At 37.9% G+C, this 24,682-nt stretch overlaps 1 protein-coding gene across 23 annotated transcripts in view; it reads right to left on the bottom strand.

The window, feature by feature from the left end:
* SLMAP (sarcolemma associated protein) overlaps positions 1-24,682 on the bottom strand; it is a 77,127-nt gene that overhangs the window by 43,288 nt on the left and 9,157 nt on the right. For all 23 annotated transcript variants that reach the window (XM_066195371.1, XM_066195383.1, XM_066195375.1 and 20 more), the window contains exon 3: positions 535-682. In XM_066195371.1, coding sequence (XP_066051468.1) covers positions 535-682 — 148 coding nt within the window. The remainder of the gene's footprint in view (positions 1-534; positions 683-24,682) is intronic.

Genomic DNA, 24,682 nt, shown 5'->3' with positions numbered 1-24,682 from the left:
ATTTCAGGTTCATACTCCTGCCACATTATCAGCTGAAACCTTAGGGTTCAAAGGGCTTGAAAGAAAGGTAATTACAATTATAATAATAAAATCCAAACACAAAAAACCCGATACAGTACTACACACACATGCTTGTGTTGCACTTTTAAAACTGCTGCTGTCAATTTAATTGAGGCAATAGATGAACATGTGGCCCCAGCTGAGCCTCCTTCTCCAGACCTATGCTTCCCCTGCACACAATAGCACCTACACAGCCAGGGAAGAAAGTAGGCCATGGAAACGACCCAGTAAAGTCCATCTGGGGGCGTGGGGGTAGAAATAGAGTCTGTGTTTTCAGCAGACAAGTTTCTTGATCAAGGCACCACATGGGCACAGGACTCACTGCCAGCACAAAGGAGAGAAGAAGTAAGAAAAAACCAAACAAAACTATTTTCTTACAACAGGAATGCCATTTAGTTTTAAAGACTGGATTGTAGTAAGATGTTCTAAATAAATATACTTGAAAAGAAACCAAAGAATAATCCACAGCCTTACCTTTCCGTGTGTTCTCTGTCACATCTACACCAAACTGAATGACGTCACCTGACATAATTTCACATGGTGGGCTTTCCTCAGATCCTCGGCTCAGTCTCTGACTATTAATAAAGGTACCATTACTACTTTTAGTGTCTTGAAGATAAAACTGAAAAAAAACCAAACAAAAAGAACAGTAAAATATCTGTGAAAAATAAGACAAGAAATACAAGCGGAAGAAAAATTTTATTTACATAAAATTTATTTCTAGAAGGTAACAAATGTATCAAACTCTAAACACCCTCATCAGGATGCAACACCTTCCCATTATTAAAGTAGTATTTGTATTTGATTTTGAGTTGACATATGATTGAATTCTAACACATATAATTGCTATAAAGCGTGCCTTGACTACTGCCTGCAGTACAGGATCACGTGTCATTAGCAACGCCTTTTGCCACATACATATAACAACTCATATTTAAGTTGGTCAACACACAAAAATTCTAACTGCTCATACATTTAAGGTAACAGTATTGCATGACAAACATGCTGCAGGAAAGGCTAGTACTGAAGGCACAAGGAAAACCTCTGGAAGAAGATAGAATTCAGGAACCGCAATAAAAGACCATGGTGAAACTTAAAGAAAACCAACAGGATGCTTTTACTTCTCAGCAATACTAGTTCACATCATTAACTTAATTTCAAGTACTTTTGTAAATACCCATCTGCAGAGTTAATTAAATTTTAATAGCAACTTATTGAATCTGAAACTGTTTTTATGACACAAGACTTGTAGTCAAAACTGCTGCATCTGAGAAGAGGTTACAAATGAATCACCTAGCAGAAGACCAGAGTGACTGGCTACGACCTGAGCAGTGACAGCACAAAAGAGGGGACCAGAATGTTACTGACAGCCAGGTGTAGCTACTGGAATGAGTCAATCTCACTACTCTAAGTAACAATAGCTATTACAGGAACCTGCTGGAATGGTGGAAATTGCTGGCTTCCTGCACTCATAAACAATACCACGAAGTCCCAAAGCAGGCATAAGGTTGGGGGAAAAGATGTTGTGTTCAGACAAATGAATGTATTCCTATCTTTTGCTTATAAAAGCAACTGACCTTTCTTTTTTTTTCAGCATTCCATGCAAAATTTTCCATGCTTTTAATTGCCTCTATTGCATGCCTCAAAAAAGCGATACATAGCTCACAGTGTCAAGAGGAAAAATGGGTTTCAAATGGAACACAGCATCAGGGCCCCTCAGGTATTGTATTGGAAAATGACACCGAGTATATGATGTGGATCTTATAGGGCATAACACAGGGGCCCTAAGCACAGAGCTGGAATTCAACTGCATCCAGCACACAGGACCCAGTAATCAAGGGGAATGCCAGCACAGGAAGGCTCAGGTAGGTGTTTGAAATGAAATGCAGTATCTGAAAAGAATGAAAAGCAGTATGTGAAAGACTTCCTCCAACAGACAAGCCTTAGATCTTCAATTGAAGGAAAAGAAAACAGTAATCAGTCATAAGCTGGTAAAGATGAAGGTAAACATAAATTATGGATAGATCAAGAGATTGACTGCATTCACTGTACTAATAATCAAACCCACTCTACTCTAAATAATACTCTCCATATTATGAAATACTACCTATTAACATAATAGTATATAATGCAGTTTTTACAAGTTACATGCCTAGAAGCCAATCCAATTAATTATCTTGTTAATAGTCTGCAAGTACCGAACCTTCTCATGGTTCAGTGCAGAGGTAATTATTTCTTGCTTCCTGTTTGTTTTGAATTAGCTTTCTTCTTCATTTGAAAATTCTTTTGTTACGAAAAAGTGAGTCACAGGCAAGGAGAAACAAACATGTCTCTGCTTATTTGCTCTTCCCCACCCTCTACTTCTTTGTGCATATCTGCCTTTTATCCCACCCAACATTTTGATTAATCATTGCCCCTTGTAACCACGTTTTTGCAGAATCTGCAAATGGGACTCAGACAAGATAGCACAAGGAAATACAGGACAGTGACCACAGGAAAAGAAGCGCAACAGAGCATCAGCCATACAAAACTTAGAAAATATCAAAAGACACAAAATTCAAACTGCAAAAGGATGTTTATAAACAAATGTGCACAGAAAATACATATTACATTTAATATTATGTAACTGATGTCCACTTAAGTGTATTAGTACTGAATTGTATTACATAAATTTTAGAAAAGTGATGCTCTTTAAGTCTTTTCGTCCTGTTTGTACATATTCTTCTTCCTGCATCTAGTAAAGAAGCAATACCAGCTGATATTTAAGGAAGGGAAAACACACTGCCTTAAAATCTTGCTATAAAGGATTCAGTTATTTTTAGTGTAGCAATTCCTCAGGAACTCACTGAGCCAGTCCCTTTCAGGTAGCAAATTCAAATGTTACTTCCATGCTAGTTTTCACTAGTTCAAATGATGTTTCTCAAAGGTCAATCTCTCCATCCCACATGGATAATTTCTAAAGCTATCTTCAGGAAATAAAATGAAGTGCAAGACCTTAAACAAATGCGTCTCTACATTAACTGGTAATTGTGGCAGTAACCTGGCTTTTAATGTACTATTTAATTATGCGGTACTACAGAGGGTTCTCTGATTCCCAAACCAACACCTTTTACACAGCAGCTGTGTAACACAGCACCTTCTGTGAATCCAGCACCACTTGTCCTTCCTGCTCCCAGTGCAGCCCCAGCTTAGGCAGCAGTGCCTGCTCACAGAGCAGCGATGAACCCTGCCCTTCCCAGCTCTCACTGCCAAGCTGTGCCACCACCTTGTCACTTGGAGTGGCTCAGCCACTTGTTTAGTCACTGCAAACCAGTTTCGAGCTGATGCAAGGTACATGAGGAGGTGCTTAAACCAGTGCTGCCAGAAAAAAATGGCTGCATATACTGGCCTAATTATACTTGCTTTTATGATTCACTTTCCGGAGCAAAGTCCCAGCCCTTTTGTACCTCTTATTAACAAGTCCAATGTAGAGCAGAGATAGCAGCTAATGCACATTCCAAACAACTCAGCTTTTGAGGACTGTTAAAGTATTACCACATCCTTAATTCAAGGGATAGCTGTATATATTGCTCCAGTGCTGGTTTCCTCTCCTTTCTTAAAAAATAGAAGGTAACACACAAAGTATTCAAGAAACTTATGCTCCATTACAGTAACTGCTCAGACAAAAAAAAAAAAATTTAAAAAAAAAAAAAAAAATATATATATATATATATATATATATATATATATATATATATATAAAAATTCCTAGTCTGTATTTCTTCTTTAGTAATTTATTGTTTATATTCCTTCCCACCTACACACCATTAGTAAGATCAGTTAACTGCAGACACCTCACCAAGCTGAAATGGTGAAAATTTGTGAAAATTTTATTCTAAACTAAAACTTGCAGTTCATCAGTACACACAAACATCTCCAGCACAGTCCCTCTTCCTTAGAAACTGTATTATGGAAGTTCCAAAAAACTACAGATTTTTGTTTCCCTGTTTTGCAAGGAATTATACACTTATTTCACAGATTTAGTATTTGTAATACGTCAAGTTACTGTTCAGTTTTGCCAATGGAACAAATGTCCTCCTCTGCTCTGACCTATGGTGCATTAAAATCTCATTCCTTCTTCTAGGTCAGTGACTCAGAAGAGCACCAACAACCTGCTAAATCAGTTCATGAGTTATTTTCATGCAGTTAGAAACCACAATGATTTTCCCCCATAACAAATTCCTAGTATTTTCTGACTCGAGAAATAGAAGATTCTTCTGTAGTGATCCTAAACCATAATACATCAAAATTAAGCACAAAAAATATGCTAATTCTAACTGATATTAGAAAGTTGCAAATTGCTATGCTCCACGAGGACAGATTTTAACCTAACTTACAAAATATAGGTAAACTGTTTTCTTCAAAGCCATAAAACCAACTAGCAATAACAAACCCATTCTGTTTAATGATCACAATTGTAACATCTTTCAGGAGGCAGGCTGCAGAGAACTCCTTAATTAGCCTGACAAGTGAGAAAGCCATGAAGTGTTTTCTTTCCCAAGCCATATGCAGGCTTGATACAGGATGAGACACTTCTGAAGGATCTCAGAGAAGACAAAATACGGTCTCAGAGATGTATAGAAAAATCTTGAAAAGAAAGTAGAGACTTCTTCAGCGACTTGATTACCTAGATTTAATTACAGTAGAACTACAGGAGCAAACAACTGACCAGCTTTTTAATACTTCTAATATTTGTTATTACTATATACAGCCATCCTTTGCCATTTTAAGAGTACATTACTGCTACTCCATCTAACCCAGCTTGAAACTGCAGTTCAGGGCAATTATTGTGAGAACTACAGTGAGGAGAATTGCTGGAAAACCGAGGCAGTTTGTACACAGAGATGTGAGATTCAGTATGTGAAGAGGAACAACTTCTACATCAAAAAATGCAGGAAGAAGGAATCATCACATATAATTACACCTATTTCAGCCTCATTCAATAGCTGAATTAATAAGTAAATAAGTACCAAAATGTAGGCTATTGTCTTTTATGCAAAGTCAAAAATTAATATATTTTATTTATTAAATAAATTTTCACTACCTAAACAATTAATCAAGAAAAATAAGCCAAATTTCAGAATCTCATAGGTTATCATTTTTTTTCTCACCTCTTATTTCCTTTGTGAAAGAAGTACACACAACTCCCATGGGCTTCAGGGTCCTACTGTACATTTGTGGCCTTAGCTTGAACCAGAAAGATCTAAATTATTTTGTCAGATTATGACCTATAATCAGTAAGGAGATGGCAGCTTCATTTTTGCCATGGTTACTGCCATAAAGGGGCAGCAAGGCTGTGAGCCAGAGCAGTTAAACCATAAAATGCTGCATTGAATGATGAAAGATTCTTCCCCTACTCACACTAACTAATCATTGAACAATTAATGCAGACATTATAAATGCAATCCCCTGAGTACTAAAGCTAATACGCAAAAGCAGCAAGTAAATAGGGATCTAGAAATTGGAATACTTGCCCTGGAGTAATACTTCACTAAGCAGTAATGCAACAGAGTTCATTTACTGAGAATTCTACCAGGGTCAAGCCAACATCACCAACATTTGCCACACTGGCTAGAAATGTTTTTCTCTCATATTACTACAAGATTATTTTATCTTATTTGAAGTCTTAACACTGACAATTTTCTCATTTTTGGAGCAGCACTCTGCTAGCAGAGTACACTGTGCAAACCATACTGAATTCCAGGTCAGTCTTTTGGCTGTGAGACAGAGAAGTTCAAATGCTAAATTATCTCCAGACTCACTTGATTGAGTTCCTCATTCTGGTCTGCTTAGACAGATCCTGAATTCCTATCCTATCACTTGCCTAACTCCACCCGCCTATCAAGGAAGTAGAAGTATTTGACTCCATAAGCAAGCTAATTCACAGGGTGGGGTACATCAAGCAAAATTGCTTCTCTATTTAGTTTTCTGTTTCTTAAATAAACAGATCTAATAGCCCTTTGCTTACTAAATCCCTGCTCCTTCAACTCAGAAACGTAACTACTGCATTAACTTTTGAGTTCTTATGAAATCTCCTTTTTAAAATTATTCTAATTACCCCAGGCAGGCACCCACTACGAAACTAAAAACAACCAGCTGTGAAGAAAGGGATTTTCCAGTCAGATTGAACAGAGTGAAGGAGTGGCAGTTGGTTTTTCAGGGACTATAAGTATTGGGTTTCTCAAGTGAAGCAAAACTTGCTAATAGTTTTCAGTAACTTTTCTAAAAAATAAAAAGCTTTATCACTTTTTCTATCCAGTAATAATAATAAAAAAGGATAAAAAAATTAACATTCTTTGCCATAGCAATGGACAAAAAAAGTTGAGGTTGTTTTTACCTCAAAGTGTAAGCCTAATGTAAATCCAGCTACACAGATGAGAAAAGGTTAAAATCTTCAGCTATCCCCAGGAATCCAAGGCTATCCTTCCAAACTTGCCAGTAGTTCAAAGGGGTAGAGGGGAAAGGACAGCAGGGAATATGCTCTTCTGCTGACCAAGTTGTTCCTGTGTCTGTTTACACCTTGAAGTTTTGTTGTCTGTACTGCCAGGACAACCCTGCTGGTTGCTCATACCTACTGTCAGGCAAAATAAACTGTGTCGGTAAAGGCAGCTTTATGCCAGCATAACTGAGCGGGGTATAAACACAGTTTGGGCTCTCTAGACACATTATTTGAGGTGCTATAAAATATTAATCCCTGTGTTCTTTGCTATGTCCTGGTTGTTCAAGTGCCTTGAAGTTCACTATAGGCGCTGTCACTCAGCTTAACTCTTGTGAGGGGTCCGCAGACTTTGCCTGAAAAGGACACAGGTACTGTGACAGGGAAGGTAAGCTGGATGGATTTGTGGGGAGGAAGAGGAAGCACCTTAGGCAGGCAGAAAGGTAATGCCCAGCACTTAGAGGCACCAACAGATTAACTCTGCATAAAACTTGTGTTTGGCTACAACCCTGAGTTGCTCTAGCGCCCTCCTCAGTAGTAAAACATCACCTTTCTCAACAGAACAACGCAAACATGTTCAAGTTGTACCCACGAACATTTCAGCACAGACTTCTTCTGACATATGACTTTGCAATGCTTATTGTAACTGCTGACTTCTACAGATACACCTATCAGAACTTTAAATTCTGGCATATTAAAATCATTAACAAAAAAAGAAAAACATTAAAGTATGTTTGCAGACTTAATGGCACCTCCTACATGTTGTGCCCATTTAAGCATCCCATTTACTTTCTAAATCACTATTCAAACCACAGGCTGGCTAGTAGTTGCAACTCAGCTTACTCGTCTGAAGGTGTAAAGCTCAGGACTCAGGATTACTAGTAATCAATAGCTCTAAACTATTCTTCAAGTAGTTACAGATAATCTACTTTACATCCAAAAATTGAGAAAGAGGCTATCAGACATTTATTTTACAATGATTTTTGATTTGTATTAGAAAGTGGTCTTTATTAACAGAAAGGCTACTAAAAATATTAAGCAATTCTTTCTAATTATTCAGTTTTACAACTAGCTACATGGAGCTTAAAAATATGCTATTTAAATGGTTTGAGCTATTTTTATCAAGTATAATTCTCAAGCAGTATTGTTGCATTTCTCCAAGTAATTCATACTTAAGAGAATGACAGAAGATGGCTAAAGTTTAAGTGCAGGACCTCAAACTATATCACAATCCAAGCTCTCTAGTTTAAAACAAAAGCAAAAACCCATGCTCACAATTCAAAATTTGTGCATTTATATGAAAATTAGGAGAAAAATCTCTACTGCTTGTGTCCAAAAGTTTGTGTGATTATGCACTGCTGCCCTCAACTTTAACCCATAGTCCCCTACACCTTTCACAACCACTGCACCATTCCAGATTGGTTTCTTCAACTCACCCGTGATAATGGACACAAGGAATGAGGCAGCTGGACCAGGATGGTGGGGGGTTGTCTGCTCCTAGGCAATCACAGAAAGCAGCAAAGTTGGCCTGACAGCAGGGACAGCTGAAAACTCAGTGCAGTTTCAGAACTCTTATCACTTTCAGTTTGCTTAACTTGGTTGGGATGTAATGATGACCTGAGCTAAAAATGAGCAAACCCCAGGAGCTGGTTCCTAAGCCACATATTCACACCTCCCACAGCAGCAGCATCAGTCAGGAACAGAATGGCGGAGAGCACTGCATTTAGTGTCTACTACCTGACTTCTGTCAACTGTAGTATGTCAGAATTACATAAGTACTTGTAAGTATAGTTCACAACCAGAATGTGAAATTCTCTGTATTAGGAGACAACTGTCTGAAGCTGAATTAAGAAAATGAAGGAAACCATGATCTACATCATCCTTGCTTTCATGAAATACATGCTTTTCCATAAAATGTAGTTCTGGGTTCCTCAGTCGAGGAGAGACACGAAGCCCCTGGGGCAGGTCCAGCAGAGGTTACAAAGATGATCAAGGGACTGGAGCATGTCTCTTACAAGGACAGGCTGAGGGAGCTGGGGATGTTCCACCTTGAGAAGAGACCCCACCAATGTCTAGCAGTACCTGCTGGGAGGTGTCAGAGGATAGAGCTGGGCTCTAATCTGTGGTACCAAGCAATGGGACATGAGGCAATGGGCAGAAACTGATGCCCAGGAAGGCCTGCCTAAATATGAGGAAGAACTTCTTCACTCTGCAGTGCAGCACACTGGAACAGATTGCCCAGAGAGTCTGTGGAGTCTCCCCCACTGGAGATATTCCAAAACCACCTGGACACAAACCCCTGCTGCTGCATGCTCTCCGATGGCCCTGCTGGATCAGGAAGACTGGACCAGATGACCCACTGTGATCCCTTCCAATCTGAACCATTCTGACATTCTGTGAAAATGTAAGTAAACAAATTGCATTACAATTCCTGAACCCCTCAACATCAGTCAGTGCAGAACTGTATGAACAGCACTAACTCACTTGCAGATGGTTTTTATTTACTTTAGTTTTGAAAGGAACTATCAATGCTCCAAACACCTAAAACAAGAAAATATCTGGAAAAAAACCCAGCAGAGTTATGGTGACAGCAGTTTACACAGGGAAAGGATCCTTCATATAAGATCATAAATATATCATATATACCAATACTGAAGTGAGAGATTAAACTGAAAACAAAGCTTTTACTCTACCATTGTGCACTATGACTGTGCACAACCAATGAGAATGGAAACATTATCACCAAGGATGGCTCCCCTTGCCAACCTATTTGCCTTCATCCTCCTTCAGAAGGTAGCATTAAAGTAACACAAACTATTTTCTAGAAACAAACATTTCAAGCCTAACTTGACAGTTGTGAAATTAACACCTCCCAGCAATCACATTCCATAATGGAAAAATGTAGTACAACACCGAGTCACAGAAGAACAAGTCCTGGACACTCCCCTCCTCAAAATTCTGTAGTAAGTACACTCTGGTAGAAGATTCATTATGAAGGATATGAGCAGAAGCAATCCCAGGCATGATACAAAATATTCATTAGTCTTCTAAATAAAATCTTCTGCAGGAAACACAAGGTGTGGAATGAAGTGACTGCAAAAGGTAGAAGTTGCTCATGTACCTGAGTGCCAATCTATCCCTAGATTATTCAAATAATCCAAAAGGCATTAGGAGAAGAATGACAAGATAGATACTCACCAAAAACTTCAAGATTAAATGTTTTACCACAAAATGCGACGCTACCATACAAAAATAGATCCCTCTCTACACATCAGTGTCACTAGTTTTGATGCAAGAAGCTATTTTTAAAAAGATGTAGAGAAGAGTTCTAATTTACAAGTAATTTGGTTTATATATAGCCGACTGAGTTGCTGCAGTGAGACATCTGTCACTATAGTTACTAATTACTTATCTTTAGAATGTCTCTCTTACTTAACTTTTGTCCTCGCAGTCCACAAAAATTTCTGAGTATCAGCCTTCTGCTACAAGTGCTGGATGGTTTCAGGATAACTAGAAGAATTTTATATTTATTCTCTTCTCAGCAAAATGAAAGTCTGTCCCTTCACGTACATCATGTTTTAAAACTTTTGTACATGAATCACAAAAAAGGTGAAGGATATTAACAGTTTCAGAAAAGATGCAACTCCATTCTGAATACAGACAAAGCACAAAGGTTTCCCACAGAAAAACTACCCAACTCACTACTAGTTATATACAATATGCTTGAGGAAATTGAATTTTCAGCCTACATGAAAATTCTCAAGTACTATTTTAATTCCATCCTGAAAGTGCTGAGAGAATTTTAAGGTACCATTGCTTTAACTGCAAAGCTAAAGCACATTATCAATAAAGTACAATCAACAGAAAGCTTCCCAGGAAATGATTACTCACACATCATCCCAAGATGCTCAAATTGACTCATTAGAATACTAAAACAATATAAAGAAGAGACTTATTTTGTCTTACTGCTGTCAGAGATGACAATATTTTACATAACATCCAGACACTTCAAAAGAACTTTTCCTGCTCCATATTAAAATGCTGACTTGTGCAATGTACTCATAAAACCAGTAAAAAGTAGATAAAAATAGGTTTCTAGAAGGAAATTGTACTTCTTGCAAAGAGGATTTCGGCTTTATTCCATTAAAGAAGCTCAGCCTCTTGTTACACAAGACATTTGTACAGCTACATATCATATATCACTGTGACACTAGTGATTACTTTGTACAATTTATCTCAACTTCTATCATTTCATCAAATATGGACCCTGGGAACATATGGTCAAGGTGACTTCCTGAGGTTTCACTTCATGCTACTGTGTTCCTTATATTAATCAATTACAGAAATATACTGCAACTTAATGCAGCTTTATAATAAAGAAATAAAACACCCTAATAGGCCATTATCCAGAAATCCAGGCTTCTTCAGGCTAATTACTTTTAAGTGTAAAATACTACTGAAATACTCAACTATCCTGAGGCCCTTATAGGAATACTTTCCTACAAAACTAGACTGAAAGCTAAACACTATTATTTACTCTAATAAATGTAATTAAAGTTTGGCAACATGGCACACTCAAGCTTTGCAATAAGTAAAGTTAACCTGCTTGCAACATGTACAAATTCCCAAAGACTGTATTTGTAGGACACGTATATCCAGATAAAAGAAATAACCTCTGCAAAGAGCAAGTTCTCATACACAATCTTCATTTCTTTTCAAATACATGTTTCATACATCATTTCTTTTCAAATACATGTTTCATACATCTTTCTACAGATTTTGTAATGTATTATTGCAACTTACTCTTACCTTTAAGAGGTAAAAGCACCCATAAACATTCTGCACTAGTAAAAACCACAGAGACTATACAGAAAACAAAAAACTTTATTCTTAAATTCACAATCAAAAATTCATAGTTAACATTTGGTGGCCAACCAAATAAAGCACAAGACTAAAAGTATGGTTTTGTCTCTGACTTCTGCAGTGAAAAGTATGACATGAAGAGAGAGGTTTGTCATGCTTGGACAGAACTTTTCCCTACTTTAAAAGCAGAGGTAATGCATAAATCTCTCCTGGTCTTTAGATTTTAACTGACCTCACAAGAACCTTGCATAAACAAAAACTAAAATCAAATTTCTGTAGCACCTACTAAAGAAACCAAATGAACTGTTTTTATGGCAAAACATTGATGAATAACCAGAAATGACAGAAAAAGAAGAAAACAAATGAAAGACAATATTTTTTTTAAAGCAATCTTGAAATACTATCAGCATCTGTCAGTAAATACTCAGAATGAGAAATCCAACACCAACATTATCCGTTGTTTCTGCTTCTTCAAAATTCTGGAGTCAACAAGGTAACTAAATAAGTAGTGAAAATTAATTGAAAGGGAAATTTTCCTTAAGAAAATTGCACCACTGAACTTCTATCAGCAAACAATTACATTTTCATTTGCAAGCAAATTGGAGAAAAACCTCAACAGAAGCCAAGATTACCAGACACTCCGCCAGGAGAGAGGAATTACTTATAGGAAAGCAAAAGGTTATGAGGGAGCTCGTTAGTTTATCAGGAAACTCCAACTCCCAACATAACCCCAGTCATTTCAAGGCAGGTGCAGAACTGCAAAAGCTTCTTAATTGTCTTGCTATTCACTGCTGAGTAGCTAAATTAGTTAATCATTACATCAAAGCTCCTCTACTCCTGGCACAGAAGACTCTCTTCTCACATGCTGACTTTTCTACTGCTTAGAGCATAAAGGGAGTTGTTGAAACTATTTCAAACTGTTTCTCGTTTCTACTCCTTCCACACAAAGGAAGGTGTAGCCGACACACAAGGCACTGTGTTTACTTACTATCATTAGTGCCATCCTGCTGCTGGTTTATGGCAGAGAAAACTCCCAGCGATGACACATTCATATAAAGAAAAAAAATCCACATCAGATTTCACAGATACTTCCAAATGCAATCCAGCAGTGGCTCAGTATTATCTCTATAAACAAAAAAAACCTCTCAAAATATCCTGAAAAATTTAGGAAAGTTTCTCCCTTCCTTTTATTAAGGGGCATATTCCATCTGAAAGGACTTGTTTAATATCCCTACAGTATTTTTTTAAAAACAAACATCTGCAGCAGGCCTAGTTAATTCACCTCTCCTTTGCACAAAGCAATGTTCGCTAGCTTTCTGCCATCACCTGCTGCTGAACTACCAATTCACAGAGCACGAGTGTCACAAGGAAAATAATGTTCAGCACATCACTAAACTACAGCTAAAATGCCCATACTGAGGATAAACTTAAAGCTACTGTGATATAAATTCAAGGCAGCCAATAAAGATGCAGAAGTACAAGTCCGAACTGAAGGGAACTGCCTTAATACAAATGACACTGCACTAATTTTATTCATGTCAAACAAGATATTTTTGTAAGAGTTCCAAACCACAAATATTACCCAAATAGAGTGTAGTGAGAGTTCACAAAACAGTTCCTCATACTGGAAACAACAGGTCACCAGAGCAATATGCTCCTCCTTGCTTTTCTGAAGGCTTCTCTGTATCAAGGACAGATCAAAACTTTAAAAAAAAAAAATTACTAAACTTAATTTATTTTCATTCTGTGTTTTGAACTTCAGCATTCCATGCAGAGAGCATATGCAATTAACTGGAAACCAAACACCAAAAGAGAAGGGTGCGGCTCTACCCAAAGATGGAAAATTAATTTTCCAGCACAGAGGAGAAATCTGACAATTGGGAGTTTAATATTTGTACTCAAGGCACTGCCAAGCCATACCTCCAACAAAGTGAGAGCAAAAATACCCTGGGAGGAGCCTGTATTTATTTGCAATGCATTCCTGGATCAGGACTTTCAAAGCAAGTAGTAATTAAATACTGGTATTCCTGAACAAAGGCTGATTTATTCTGGTGCTCCTTTGAGATGAATACTTTCACAGTAAAGAAAAAGACAATTTATTTTAAACTTAAGAAAACCACATACAGAGATGGGTCAGTCAGCAATGGGAGAGAAGGTATGAGCTGATTTTTGATAGGCAATCTTACAGAATATTGATCAGTCATTTCTTCAGCTGTGTCCTACTGGCTTCAAAACAAGGGGCAACCTCCTCACAGGTTCACGTCAGAACCAGCCCAGCAGAGGAATGGGCAGAGGGCAGAAAAGGAATTCAAGGATTGAGATCAATTACAGTACCCAACATGGTGACTCAGGATACACACACCTTAGTCAAGGGCAAAAATCACATACAAGGTACATTGGATTTACAGATTAGACAGGTTGCTAATATGGCAAAACTCACCAAGGTACAGCTTTCTACACAGACAAGTATTTTGCTGGCTTTTTTCCTACCTATTTTCCATCAGGGGAATCGAGGATGTTACACTGGTAACACCTGTGCCCATGAATGTGATTCTTCCAACAAGCTAAAAATAAAACACAACCAATAACCCAAACCACAATCTCTTTGTCAATAGAAATGCACCCAGAACACATCAGTCAGTGCCTGGGACCAATCTGCCAGCGGGCGTCCATGAGCAGGGGAACTGCAAAGTACTCACGGCAATCCCCACACCCCTCCAGCTGAAAAGCCTGAGAGAGTGGTCGTCCACACCTCTCGAAAGTCATTATCAACACGTACAAGTTTTTTATACTAAATGTGCCATATTTCCCTCTACAACACAGATAAAAATTTTCGAAGTACAAAAAGAGCATCTTTCTAGCACCAGAGGTTCTAGACTGTCAGCCTAAGAAGAAATAACCTCCCTCGATGATTTGATTCTTTAAACCACCACCAAAACATTTTCCAAATCCCTTCCCTAAGCACCGAAATGCCTTTTCCGTTCACTATTTAAAGCTGAGTTGCAGCCACTAGAGGGCAAGGCCACGATACACAACACACTGTCCGGCCTGGGTAATGCAAAACCAATGCCACAAAAAGCAGAGCAGAAACTACAGCTGAAGACTCTTTATATTATGAAATTGGGTTGTTCAAGGTTTTTTTTTAACACTGAATTTTCCATTAATTATAAGAATATACCCACATATTCTGTGGATTGCCTAAAACATTAATTCCAACTTTACAGTCTAAAGGCCCCCAGGCAAGCTCCTTTTACACTTCAGCATCCACACTAACAATTCTTGTACTTCTCAAATTTTAAAATTAGGTTTCTCAACTTCAGTGCTCTCGATACTGAAAGCACTGGATGCAATGTACTAGAATTCTACCCAGAATAAGCAAGCATAGGTAAAAAACCAGAATGCTGTCAAAGGCTCTTCCCAGGAAATACAGAAATTTAACTTCCTAATCAATGGTAAAAAGTATCTAGCTAGAAATGGGCTATCTGCTGCAGAAGAACCGGAAGTAACATGCAGATTTTTTCTGTGTCTAATCAGCATTTTAAAAAACTGCTGCTCTGAGAACAGTTAGGCTTTTTCTGTACAAAGATAGCCCTTTGTTGAAATGTATTCTTGACATTTAATACATTAAATCCTGCTACAAATCACTATCTATGCTCTTAGAAGAACAGAAAACAAGGTCCAGAAACTAAAGCAAACCAGGAGAATGAGTCATTTACTAAAAGAAAAAAACCCCAGCTGACAGAAGGACATACACTAGAAGCTCAAACCAAAAACATTTAAAGAATTATTTCAAAATCTATAGTCCAAACAGAACATGGAAGAAAGCTCAGCAAGCTTGTCATTAAAAATGATGACACTTAATAATAGTGGCAATGCACTGGTACTGTGCATGAAATCAGTCCCATCTATGTTGGCCCACCTACTCCATGGAAAAAAAAGCATCTGTAGTGTGTATCACCAAAACAGATGAGCCCTCAAATTAAGTTCACATAACATTCAAATTGCATTCCCAGTACAAACACAGCCTTCCCACAAAAAACATGTTTGCTGTTAAGTAATAAGCTTTGACATACCGAGGTTTGTCATCCAAGCTTAAATTTAATACAGCTGTAGACAAGATTACACTTTGATTAAAGGAAAATCAGCAAGACTTTTACACTACCTATAATCAGTCTACTATTAGTACAAAGTTTTAATAAACTTTAATTAGAATTAGATGCTATCCAAAGCTTGTTTCAAAGGAAAATAGGTTGGGGCACTGGGAATTGGCAGCATTAAGAGAAACACGGTTAAACACAAGTTTAAGAGAAATATGCGTGTCCCTATTTCTTCTCTAAATTTTTTTAGAAAAAGATTTTCTTCTGCAGCCAAGTAGCATGCTCAGGTCTTAAGCAAATACTAGGCATATCAAACACAATACATGATGGACGTTGGTAGAATGTTTCACTGGATTATTACAGCTCTGCACTATTTCATAAAAGAAAAAAAATTTAAAATCCCAAACAAATCTGTGACACTTTTGTTAGGTGAATTTTCAAGTGTTTACCAGAAAAGACACTTCACAAGTTTTCCCAGCACAACCTTAAAACAATTAAGATGTTATTGTTATCATAGAAACAGAGTATGAAATTTGTCTATAGATCAGTAACAGCTGTCCTGATTGCTTACACACAAATTCATGTGAATATCCACCGAAGTTACAAAACCTAAGAGATACAGGAAACAAGTAAAGGGCAAGGCCCCCCCACGTGAAAGTATTTTCCACAGTGCTCTGGTTAGTAGGCAGGAATTAGTCTATCTACCACAGATTCAGAAAGAAGTAATCTAGTCCTTCTACTTGATCTTAAAATTACCTCCTGCCTCTGTTGGCACCTGGCAGTAGCTCCTTGGGGCTGAGGCAGCAGCTGTATTTTAGACATTCTGAAATGACAGACTGCGGCAGGAGAGCACCGCGCACACACCTCAGGCCTTTACAGATCTCTCGGCTTCACTGCATAGCACTTGCCTTGACTGCACTCAGAATCTCCCATCTAGGTTTCCAGGGAAGTGTCAGGACTCAGCTCTGCGCTTTCTTCTCTCTGTATTTCAAATAGTTTTCATCCCACCAAGTTCCCCCATTGACACCAGGTCCACGCTGGGAGCAGTAACACTTCACAGCCATTATGGGAACACGCCCTGTGCAGTGCAGAGCTGCTGTGCTCTCCCCAGCACCCGCTTCAAGAGTTACACCACAGGACACCTCCAGCTTCCTCCCTGTTTATACGTTCTGGTTTCTTTCGGAATAGACAAAACACTCACAGATAGGTGGTGGAACTGAGTGTAGACCAGTCCTCTCCCAGCACACAACAGCAAGACGTGAAAAGAATACAAGGGACTGGAAAAACATCACAGAATATCCTGTACTCTTTCAACATTCAACAAGGTACTTTAAAAACAAAGGAGTGCTAAACTTCTGAGCTTAAAGTATATTATTTAACTCTTAACAAGCTCTCATGGGACAAACAAAGTGCATTTTTAGTACATTTATTTCAGGGCTTGCTTATCTGTCTCTTAAAATTAGTTCAAGTCAGATAAAATAACAAAGGCTCCTCATTTACCTTGTTACATTATACTTTTCACACTTAATTCAAAACTGGACAACTTGAGCAGCTTATCTACGTCCTGACTACACAAACAGGATGGACGTGCCAACTTCGAGACTCAGCAGCTGAGTGTCTCCAGACTTCTGAACCATCCACCCATCCAGTGCCAAGCAGAACCAATGCAAAGCATCTCACACCATCATCAACCACCACCCAGCAGCTTTCGGCCGCCTGTTTCTCAACCTCAGTGTTTCTTAACAGGCACATCAGGAACGTTCATGTTTTCTTCACTTCCCTCTGAAAGGGTTAGCTTGAAAACTTAAATACCAGAAGCAGCAAACTAGTAAACAAAACTATGCAAACCACATCATTAGCTCAGAGTAACAAAACAAAGAAAAATCCCAAGAGAACTCACACGGCTATTATTCTAAAAGAAAAAAGGTAGGCATTTACAACCAACTGAAGTTAAATTCCTAACTATTCTATGGATACCTAAATATTTTCAAATAAAAATTCTTAAAATTTCAGAACGTCTTTGTGCATTTTATCAGTCACTCATATATATAAGAATCAATGTGCAAATCATTAATCCATTTTTTGCTTATTACTTGAAGAGAAAATTAATAATCATTTACAGAAAGTAAGTCACTTGACAGAAATATTCCACAATAAATTACAATAGACGTATTCTTGCAGTGGACTTTTAGGTAGAATGCAAAACATTTACTTCTTTGCCAGTTAGACAAGAATAACTACAAAACTTCACACAGGATCAGCTGACACCTTTCAGTCTCCCATTCCTCTCTTTCTGAGAGCTTACCAGCTGTGTGTAACTGACAAAGATTTTGGTCAGCAACCCAGAAAGAAGTGTGTCTATGGCGAGTCAATGAATCCCCTGGAACCTCAATATCACTTGAGCTGCAGTAAGTTACTGGTTGTCTTCTCTCAGATGTATGTGCTGCATAATTTTAACTAAAAATTCAATGCATATTAGGATTAAGTCCCTAAGCCATGAAAATAAATAAAAAACCCATAAGAAGCCACAAAGTCACTTTGTTCAACCAAATAATAAATTCAATAAAGAAAAAACCAATTACCATTAATTTTAAAAGAAAACTACTACAGCTTTTACATTTTGCAGATACAAAGTTATCATTGTCAGTTCAAGGATAAAAACACTCATCTCTACTCAGTATCAACTAAAAGGCAAACTGCATAAGCAGATTTCTTCATGAAGCAACATATTCAAAATTACATTAAGTATGAAACAAACTATTTTAGCTGTGACAGAAGCACATAAATGACAAGTATTTCTATGCTGCTATTTCAACGAAAAGCAAAACCACCTAGTGAACTCTAATAGGGAATGATCTCAATAGCAAGTCAATTAAAAACAGGCGAAGTGCTCAACAGTAAGTCTCAAATAGGGCAGACAGCACATTCCTCAATAAGAACAGTCTTATAGAAAGAGTTGAAACTATTTTTCCTAAAATCTTTCTTGGAAGATGACCCATCTTCCAACCACATGACTAGTTTAACAAAAAAAATAAAAATATTTGTCTGCTGTGGAAATACTTCACTACAAAAACATCTCCTTAAAACTGCCATTCCTGCACTGCTCGTACAATGGCTCTTTTCAAAATGCTAAGAATATTTTAACAGAACCTGAGAAATTAAGCTGAGAGAAGTAAACCATTAAAAAAATTAAATACTCAAACAGCATAACACAGAAAATTGCCAATAAAAAGCTTTGTTACCTGAAATGATAATTGTAACATTTAAGATCATTTTTCAACAGCGCAGAACTCTGCTCTTTGGGCACCTGTGCCTAGTGGTACAAGCAAATTTAAAAAGGAGAAGTAGCAATACATGTTTCCTGTTGGTTTTTCTTTTTTTAAAAAAGGGCAACTTGCAATCTAGAGTGTGCAATTGTGACTCCAATTGCTCTTCAGTTTCAATATTCCCTTCTGCACCACATGATCCACTTTAACACTGATCCGCTTGTCTCTTATCTCATCCTTACGTAATTTCCCATGCAAACTCCCTGGTATCTTCAGTGCTCAGTGCTCCTCTCACCTGGTTGTTTATTCCCAGTACAGCCTCAGTGCTGGTGTGAAGTTCACCCCAACAGTTCTCCAAACTGACTGTACAGGTGTGCTTCTTGTCCTCACAGCATCTGAGCACCTCAAGGCCACCTTCCACGGCTGCCAGGCTAAACCAGAGAAAGCGACCTGACAACTGGCTCCTTGTATTTCAGAAGAATGAGAAGCAGAAGCAGAAAAGTTTCTTCCAGCCTTTCACTGCATTTCTCTTTCCCCTGATTTTCCACTCTCCAGTCCCTAAATTGACTTGTGCCTGGCTGCTCTATTACCATACATACTCAAAGCCACTTGGACATGAGAGGAGGGCAAGGTGCATGAAGCTGGAATTTTAACACTGCTGTTTGCACTTTGCAAAAAGGGACAATTGCAAGAGGAAGGCAGTAGTTGGGATTACTTATAGACTCCAGTGGGGAAGCACTGTGAAAACCAGGTAAATCTTAATAATCTGCAATTCTTTTCATCCCATAGCCTGGAAGGAAGACAGCACCAACAATACAGAGGACAGACAAGGGAGTTGAAGTCTAAGCTGAGCTGTTTAATGAGTGGCCCAAGTGTGAGAATCAACACAAGGAGGATAGGACAAATGATGGGCCAGCTGGGCAGAAGGGATCACCTGGCATTTGACAACTGGTTTAGAAATATTCTGTGCACTCATAACCTTTTTCTGGATAGATTTGTTCTTAATTGTTCAGTTTTTTCAAATACCTTCCTAAGAGTCAGTATTTTGTAGAACATTTTTTTTTACCTTCTCAACCAGAAAAAAAAAGAGAAACTTAATTCCAACCTGAAGTATCATATTTTTTAATAGTAATATACACACATTTAAAATGAAAGGAAGTTACTACTCAGCAATTGACAAAAACACAACACAGAGAGGAGCTCCCTGCTACAGAGGCTTTAGGTCTAAAGAGTATCAGCTAATTGAAACAAGGAACACCCTACTCTGATGTTGGGGTTCACTGTGTGTTTTTGCTGCCTATTCCATTTCACTGTTCCTGTTCAATAAAATTACTGTCCTAATGGTGGCTCTAAGCATCATGCTCTAAGTAAGTGTTATCACCAACATTTTCAGACACATGTAGGTTCAGTGGCCTTGGATTCTCTAAAATACATTTGCACAATGTAAGCTGACGATATTTTGTTCTATGCTATTTGCTTTAGTTGTTCTGTCAAAGATACTAGAAAGCACAGAGGAACACAAATCGATAGTGAAAGAAGTACCTTTTGAAATGGAACAAAATCCTGTAAAAGAGTAGAACTGAAACTGAAAAGCAAGAGTTCTCTCTGAATTGCAGCTCTGAGTTTTGCAGCAAATACCAAAAATTCTGAATTCCACCACAGTTTTCAAAATGCAATTTCTCATTAGCATTGTGGGAAGATGCAAAACATGCAGCCTTTCTGCTGTGGGACATCCAAGCAGAAAAAAAACCTGTTAACACCTTTATAAAGAACTGTCATCTGTGTCTATTCTCCAGAACCTAATGCTCTAATACTTGAAAAAAACTTAACAACTCAAGCTATTTAAATGATAATGTTCTCAAAACTTGTAAGTTTGGCTTCATACACTGCTAGCATGTTAAACAAGTATGCAAATTATCATAATCCAGACACTTAAATGACAATACTCTTACTATGCCTCAAGTGTAGGCAGGTATTTAAGTGGTTTACACTGTAAACAAGCCACATTTAACCGAATTTACCACTTGTGATTATATAAAATAAATATACAAGACATTCCTCTCATCATAATCCTTTTTCAAGCAAGGTCACAGAGCTCTTTCCAAAGGCTTGTTTATCAAAGGAGATAAACTTTCTCCTCCCTTTTTTAAGATGGCAGCAAACAACTCTCATACTTCAAAGGCTGCATTCAAAAGGCAAGTATAGCTCACACTCTTTCAAATGCTCAGAAATAAAATGCATGAGGGAAATAAGGAACTCACCTCCGCCAGCCTAAGTCTGCCCAGCATATGGATAAAGCAAAAGAACCCTGCTAAGACAGCCCTCAGACCTGCTCATGGACACAACTGGTAAATGTGCACTTCTGACAGCTGTTTGAGCAAATGTAGTGTACCTAACATCTATCTGATTTTGTAGTCATTTATTGCTGGTGTGCTTTTCTTCCACTGAAATGGGACATCTCATCAAGAATTATTAATTATCACTGACAATTATCTGACAAGAGTTATTACTGACAGAAGTTCTTCTGCTTTGCAATATAATAATAGTAACTACTACTATTACTACTATGCTAGTAGTTAATGAGCACAATAAAGTTAAAAAATACCAAGAAAGGAACAATGATGTGGAAAAAAACCCAAACCCAACCAACTGGAAGATGCCCCATCCCTGGAACTGTTCAAGGCCACATTGGGTGGCACTCTGAGCAACCTGGTCGAGTGGCAGGTGTCCCTGCCCAAGGGTGTTACAATTAGAGGATCTTTAAGGCCCCTTCCAACCCAAACCATTCCGTGATTCTCTGATCAGAAGCAGGTTGGTCCTGTCCATTCACTGTATCATCTCCAGTTTTCTGGAAAGGAAAACCCAGAGCAGGACTTACACGGGTCACTAATAACAAAAAAGGCTGAATTGGCCCATTTTTAATATTAGACTCAGTACACTCACTAAAGCCCTTTTTCATGTGCTAGCAATTATACTGTCACTGCTAATATTAAAATAAAGTAGGCCCCTTCCTATGCTCCAAAACACTTTTCTTGTGACTTTTTTTACCGCATTATTTGTAAATTCAAGCAGAACTTTCCAAAAGTCACAACTTCTCAGATAGACGAGACTGTACCTAGAAAGCTGATTTGCCTCTTTCTTTTTTTATGCTTGCACTATCTCACCCATTAAATCAAAATATTAACCATAATGTTATATATTAAATGTAACCTCTTTTGAAATAAAAATGCATCTTGACTGTGTCTGTAAACAAAATTAAACTTCAAGGTTAAAACATTTTCTGTCCATATATGATCACAAATTCACATTTTTAAATCCTGCCACTACAACTGTCCCATGAAAAAGAATACTTGGGACACCTCAGCATGAGTGTAGAGGTGAAAAAAAACACCACTTCCAAATGTCTACAAGTATAACTAAGCATTTATTATCTCTTAAATCCTTCTATTGTCTGCAAAGTTTTGGTCTGGACAAGCCAGAATAGTCTCCACTGAGCTTTGCTCAACTGTGTAATAACTGTCTGAAGCAATATTGAAAGCAGAATGGTTTAAAATACTTTCTATATTTGAGGCATAACACCAGCAAGCAGATCCAGTCACTGAAATAATGTTACAAGATTACAGGTACCCTAACATTAGACTCAAAACTACATCTTCAATAAAGTCTTTAAAGGATATTACAAAGCAATTATTTACAAAACAGCAATTATAAAAGGAAGATGCATATAGCAAGTTTAAACCATAACACACATCAAAGAGAGTACAAGTTACAGATCTCAAAATAAAGAGTAGTAGTCATGAAGATCCTTTAATATTAGTCTATAAAACTCAGATCATCATCTAAAATTTATCCAGCAACACTTATCCTGGGAAGGCTCAACATTAAGCTACGTGGGAAAGGAAGGAAGGAAAATGAACACACTTACATTTGATAACCAGGGGAGACCAAAAAAACCCAAAAAACCAAAACCTCTTACCTGTACATCTGCATGCAAAATTGTTCAACTGCAGGCACTTTTACACTGACCTGTGAACCAGGCAAAATCCCCAAAAAGGGTGACCTAAGGAGCCCCCAAGAATGCAACCTGCATGTCCTAGGGTAGCTCAGAGAAAGGACAACTGTGTTGGTGCAGTGTTTTGCCAACCTAACCCTTCCCAAGCCCACTTCTGGAACATGGGGTCAGGGAAGGTCAATCTGCAGCTAAAACGTAGATCTGCATTAAATTGATCAGGAAGCAATATGCTGCAACAGGCCAGATGTACAGATATGTGCTGATCTCAGTCAGTGAGGCAGCACATGTACAGAGACTCAAAATCAACACGCATTTTGAAAGGAAGGTTGTCCTTGTGAGTTGATGTAACACATTTGTTCAAGTACAAAAACCTCAAGAAACATTTTCTCTGTTTACGTGGAAGTTAGAAGTTATCTAAACACAACACACATACTTTGAACTTTCTAATTCAGAATCATCCATAAATGTAACCAAAGATCAGAATGATGTCATGGGTAAAGAGCATTCAAATAGACTTAGAACATCCACATGCCTCTCTGTGTTATAGGTAACATATTATTAATATAAATAGCAGCTTATCACTTCTTCCCTTAATCACACAGAAAGAGCTCTGTTCATAGACCAAATCACTGGATTTCACTGTCACTGACAATATTTATATACCTACCAAAGCTCTGCTTAAGCAGTACAGCCTGCAGCTTTACCTAACGTTGAATAGCTACGGAGATTGCAAAAATAAATATACCCTTTCCATGACAATTTGTATTCCTGGCTTTCTCTTACAAGTGCTGGAATATGCAGTCTATGAAAAGTCCTCAAAGAGGAAGTCAGAAAAAAAAAATCTCCTATGAGTTCTTAAAAAAGGAAGCAGTTGTTGGCAGCTATAAGTGAAAGTGTGGTATTATTTCCACCCTTATGGAATCAGGAGTGGAACTAGGAACATTCTTACGTCATTCATTTAGTGCTTCTTCTCCAGAAATTTTTTTAAAATTTACCTGACACATTTTGGCGGCAATTTTAAGTTAGACTATAAAAGAGGTACTGCAGGTAAGCACAATACTGAATTCTAACTATACATACATACACTAGAAGTCAGAAACATAACTTAAGACAGCAGCAACACAGGATAAACTAGCAGCTAATATGCCTGACACTGACCTTGGAAGCCTATTCCCTGCTAGGGATTAATTCTGTACACAAAATCCTCTACCAAGTCTACCAGCAACCTCAACTGCTTACACCTGCTGTGGACCAGCAGACTGGACTGGGCAATCTCCTGAGGTACACACCAACCTTAGTTATCCTCTGCCAGTTCATCCATGTCATAGGATTTGCTACCCTTGTACGCAGTATTGTAACTTCCCTCAAAGTAGATAACTACTTAATGGCACACTAACTGCTTAATGACCTACAGTTCTGGAATTCATAGAAACAAAGAAACTTCATCAAACTTATTCTTTGTCCCTCAAAAGTATGTGTTAATATTGACATAACCTTAAAAATCCTCTTGCATCCAGCAAGAGGAATCCCTGTAATAATAAGAAAACAACAAGGAGTTACCTACAGAGATCACAGACCTGCAAAAATAACTTGGCTGCAGAATGGATTCTTTCACAATCAGATATAAAACCCAAAGCTTATTTTTTTAATAACAACAGTTCAGAACATGAAGAATTACAAATAATTCATTATGCCTCCTGAAAGTTTTCAGATTCTTCAAGGACCTGGAAACAGTAGGTATAAGTGCAAAACCCAGCAATGCCGGAATAAACCCACAAGTTTATTATTAGTACAGAAACTGATTTGCAATTCTATTGCCCTGAAGTTCTGGCATAACTATAACAGCTAACAATGAAAAAAAAAAGGGAGAATGGCAGTTAATTGTCCCACGAGTTACCGGGAAAGGTCA

This window comes from Chamaea fasciata, unplaced genomic scaffold, assembly GCF_029207755.1.
Source record: "Chamaea fasciata isolate MVZ Bird 193981 ecotype frontalis unplaced genomic scaffold, bChaFas1.0.hap1 SCAF_13, whole genome shotgun sequence".
Taxonomy (NCBI): domain Eukaryota; kingdom Metazoa; phylum Chordata; class Aves; order Passeriformes; family Sylviidae; genus Chamaea; species Chamaea fasciata.
The sequence above is the reverse complement of the archived record's forward strand: the minus strand, read 5'-3'. Positions and strand labels throughout refer to the sequence as shown.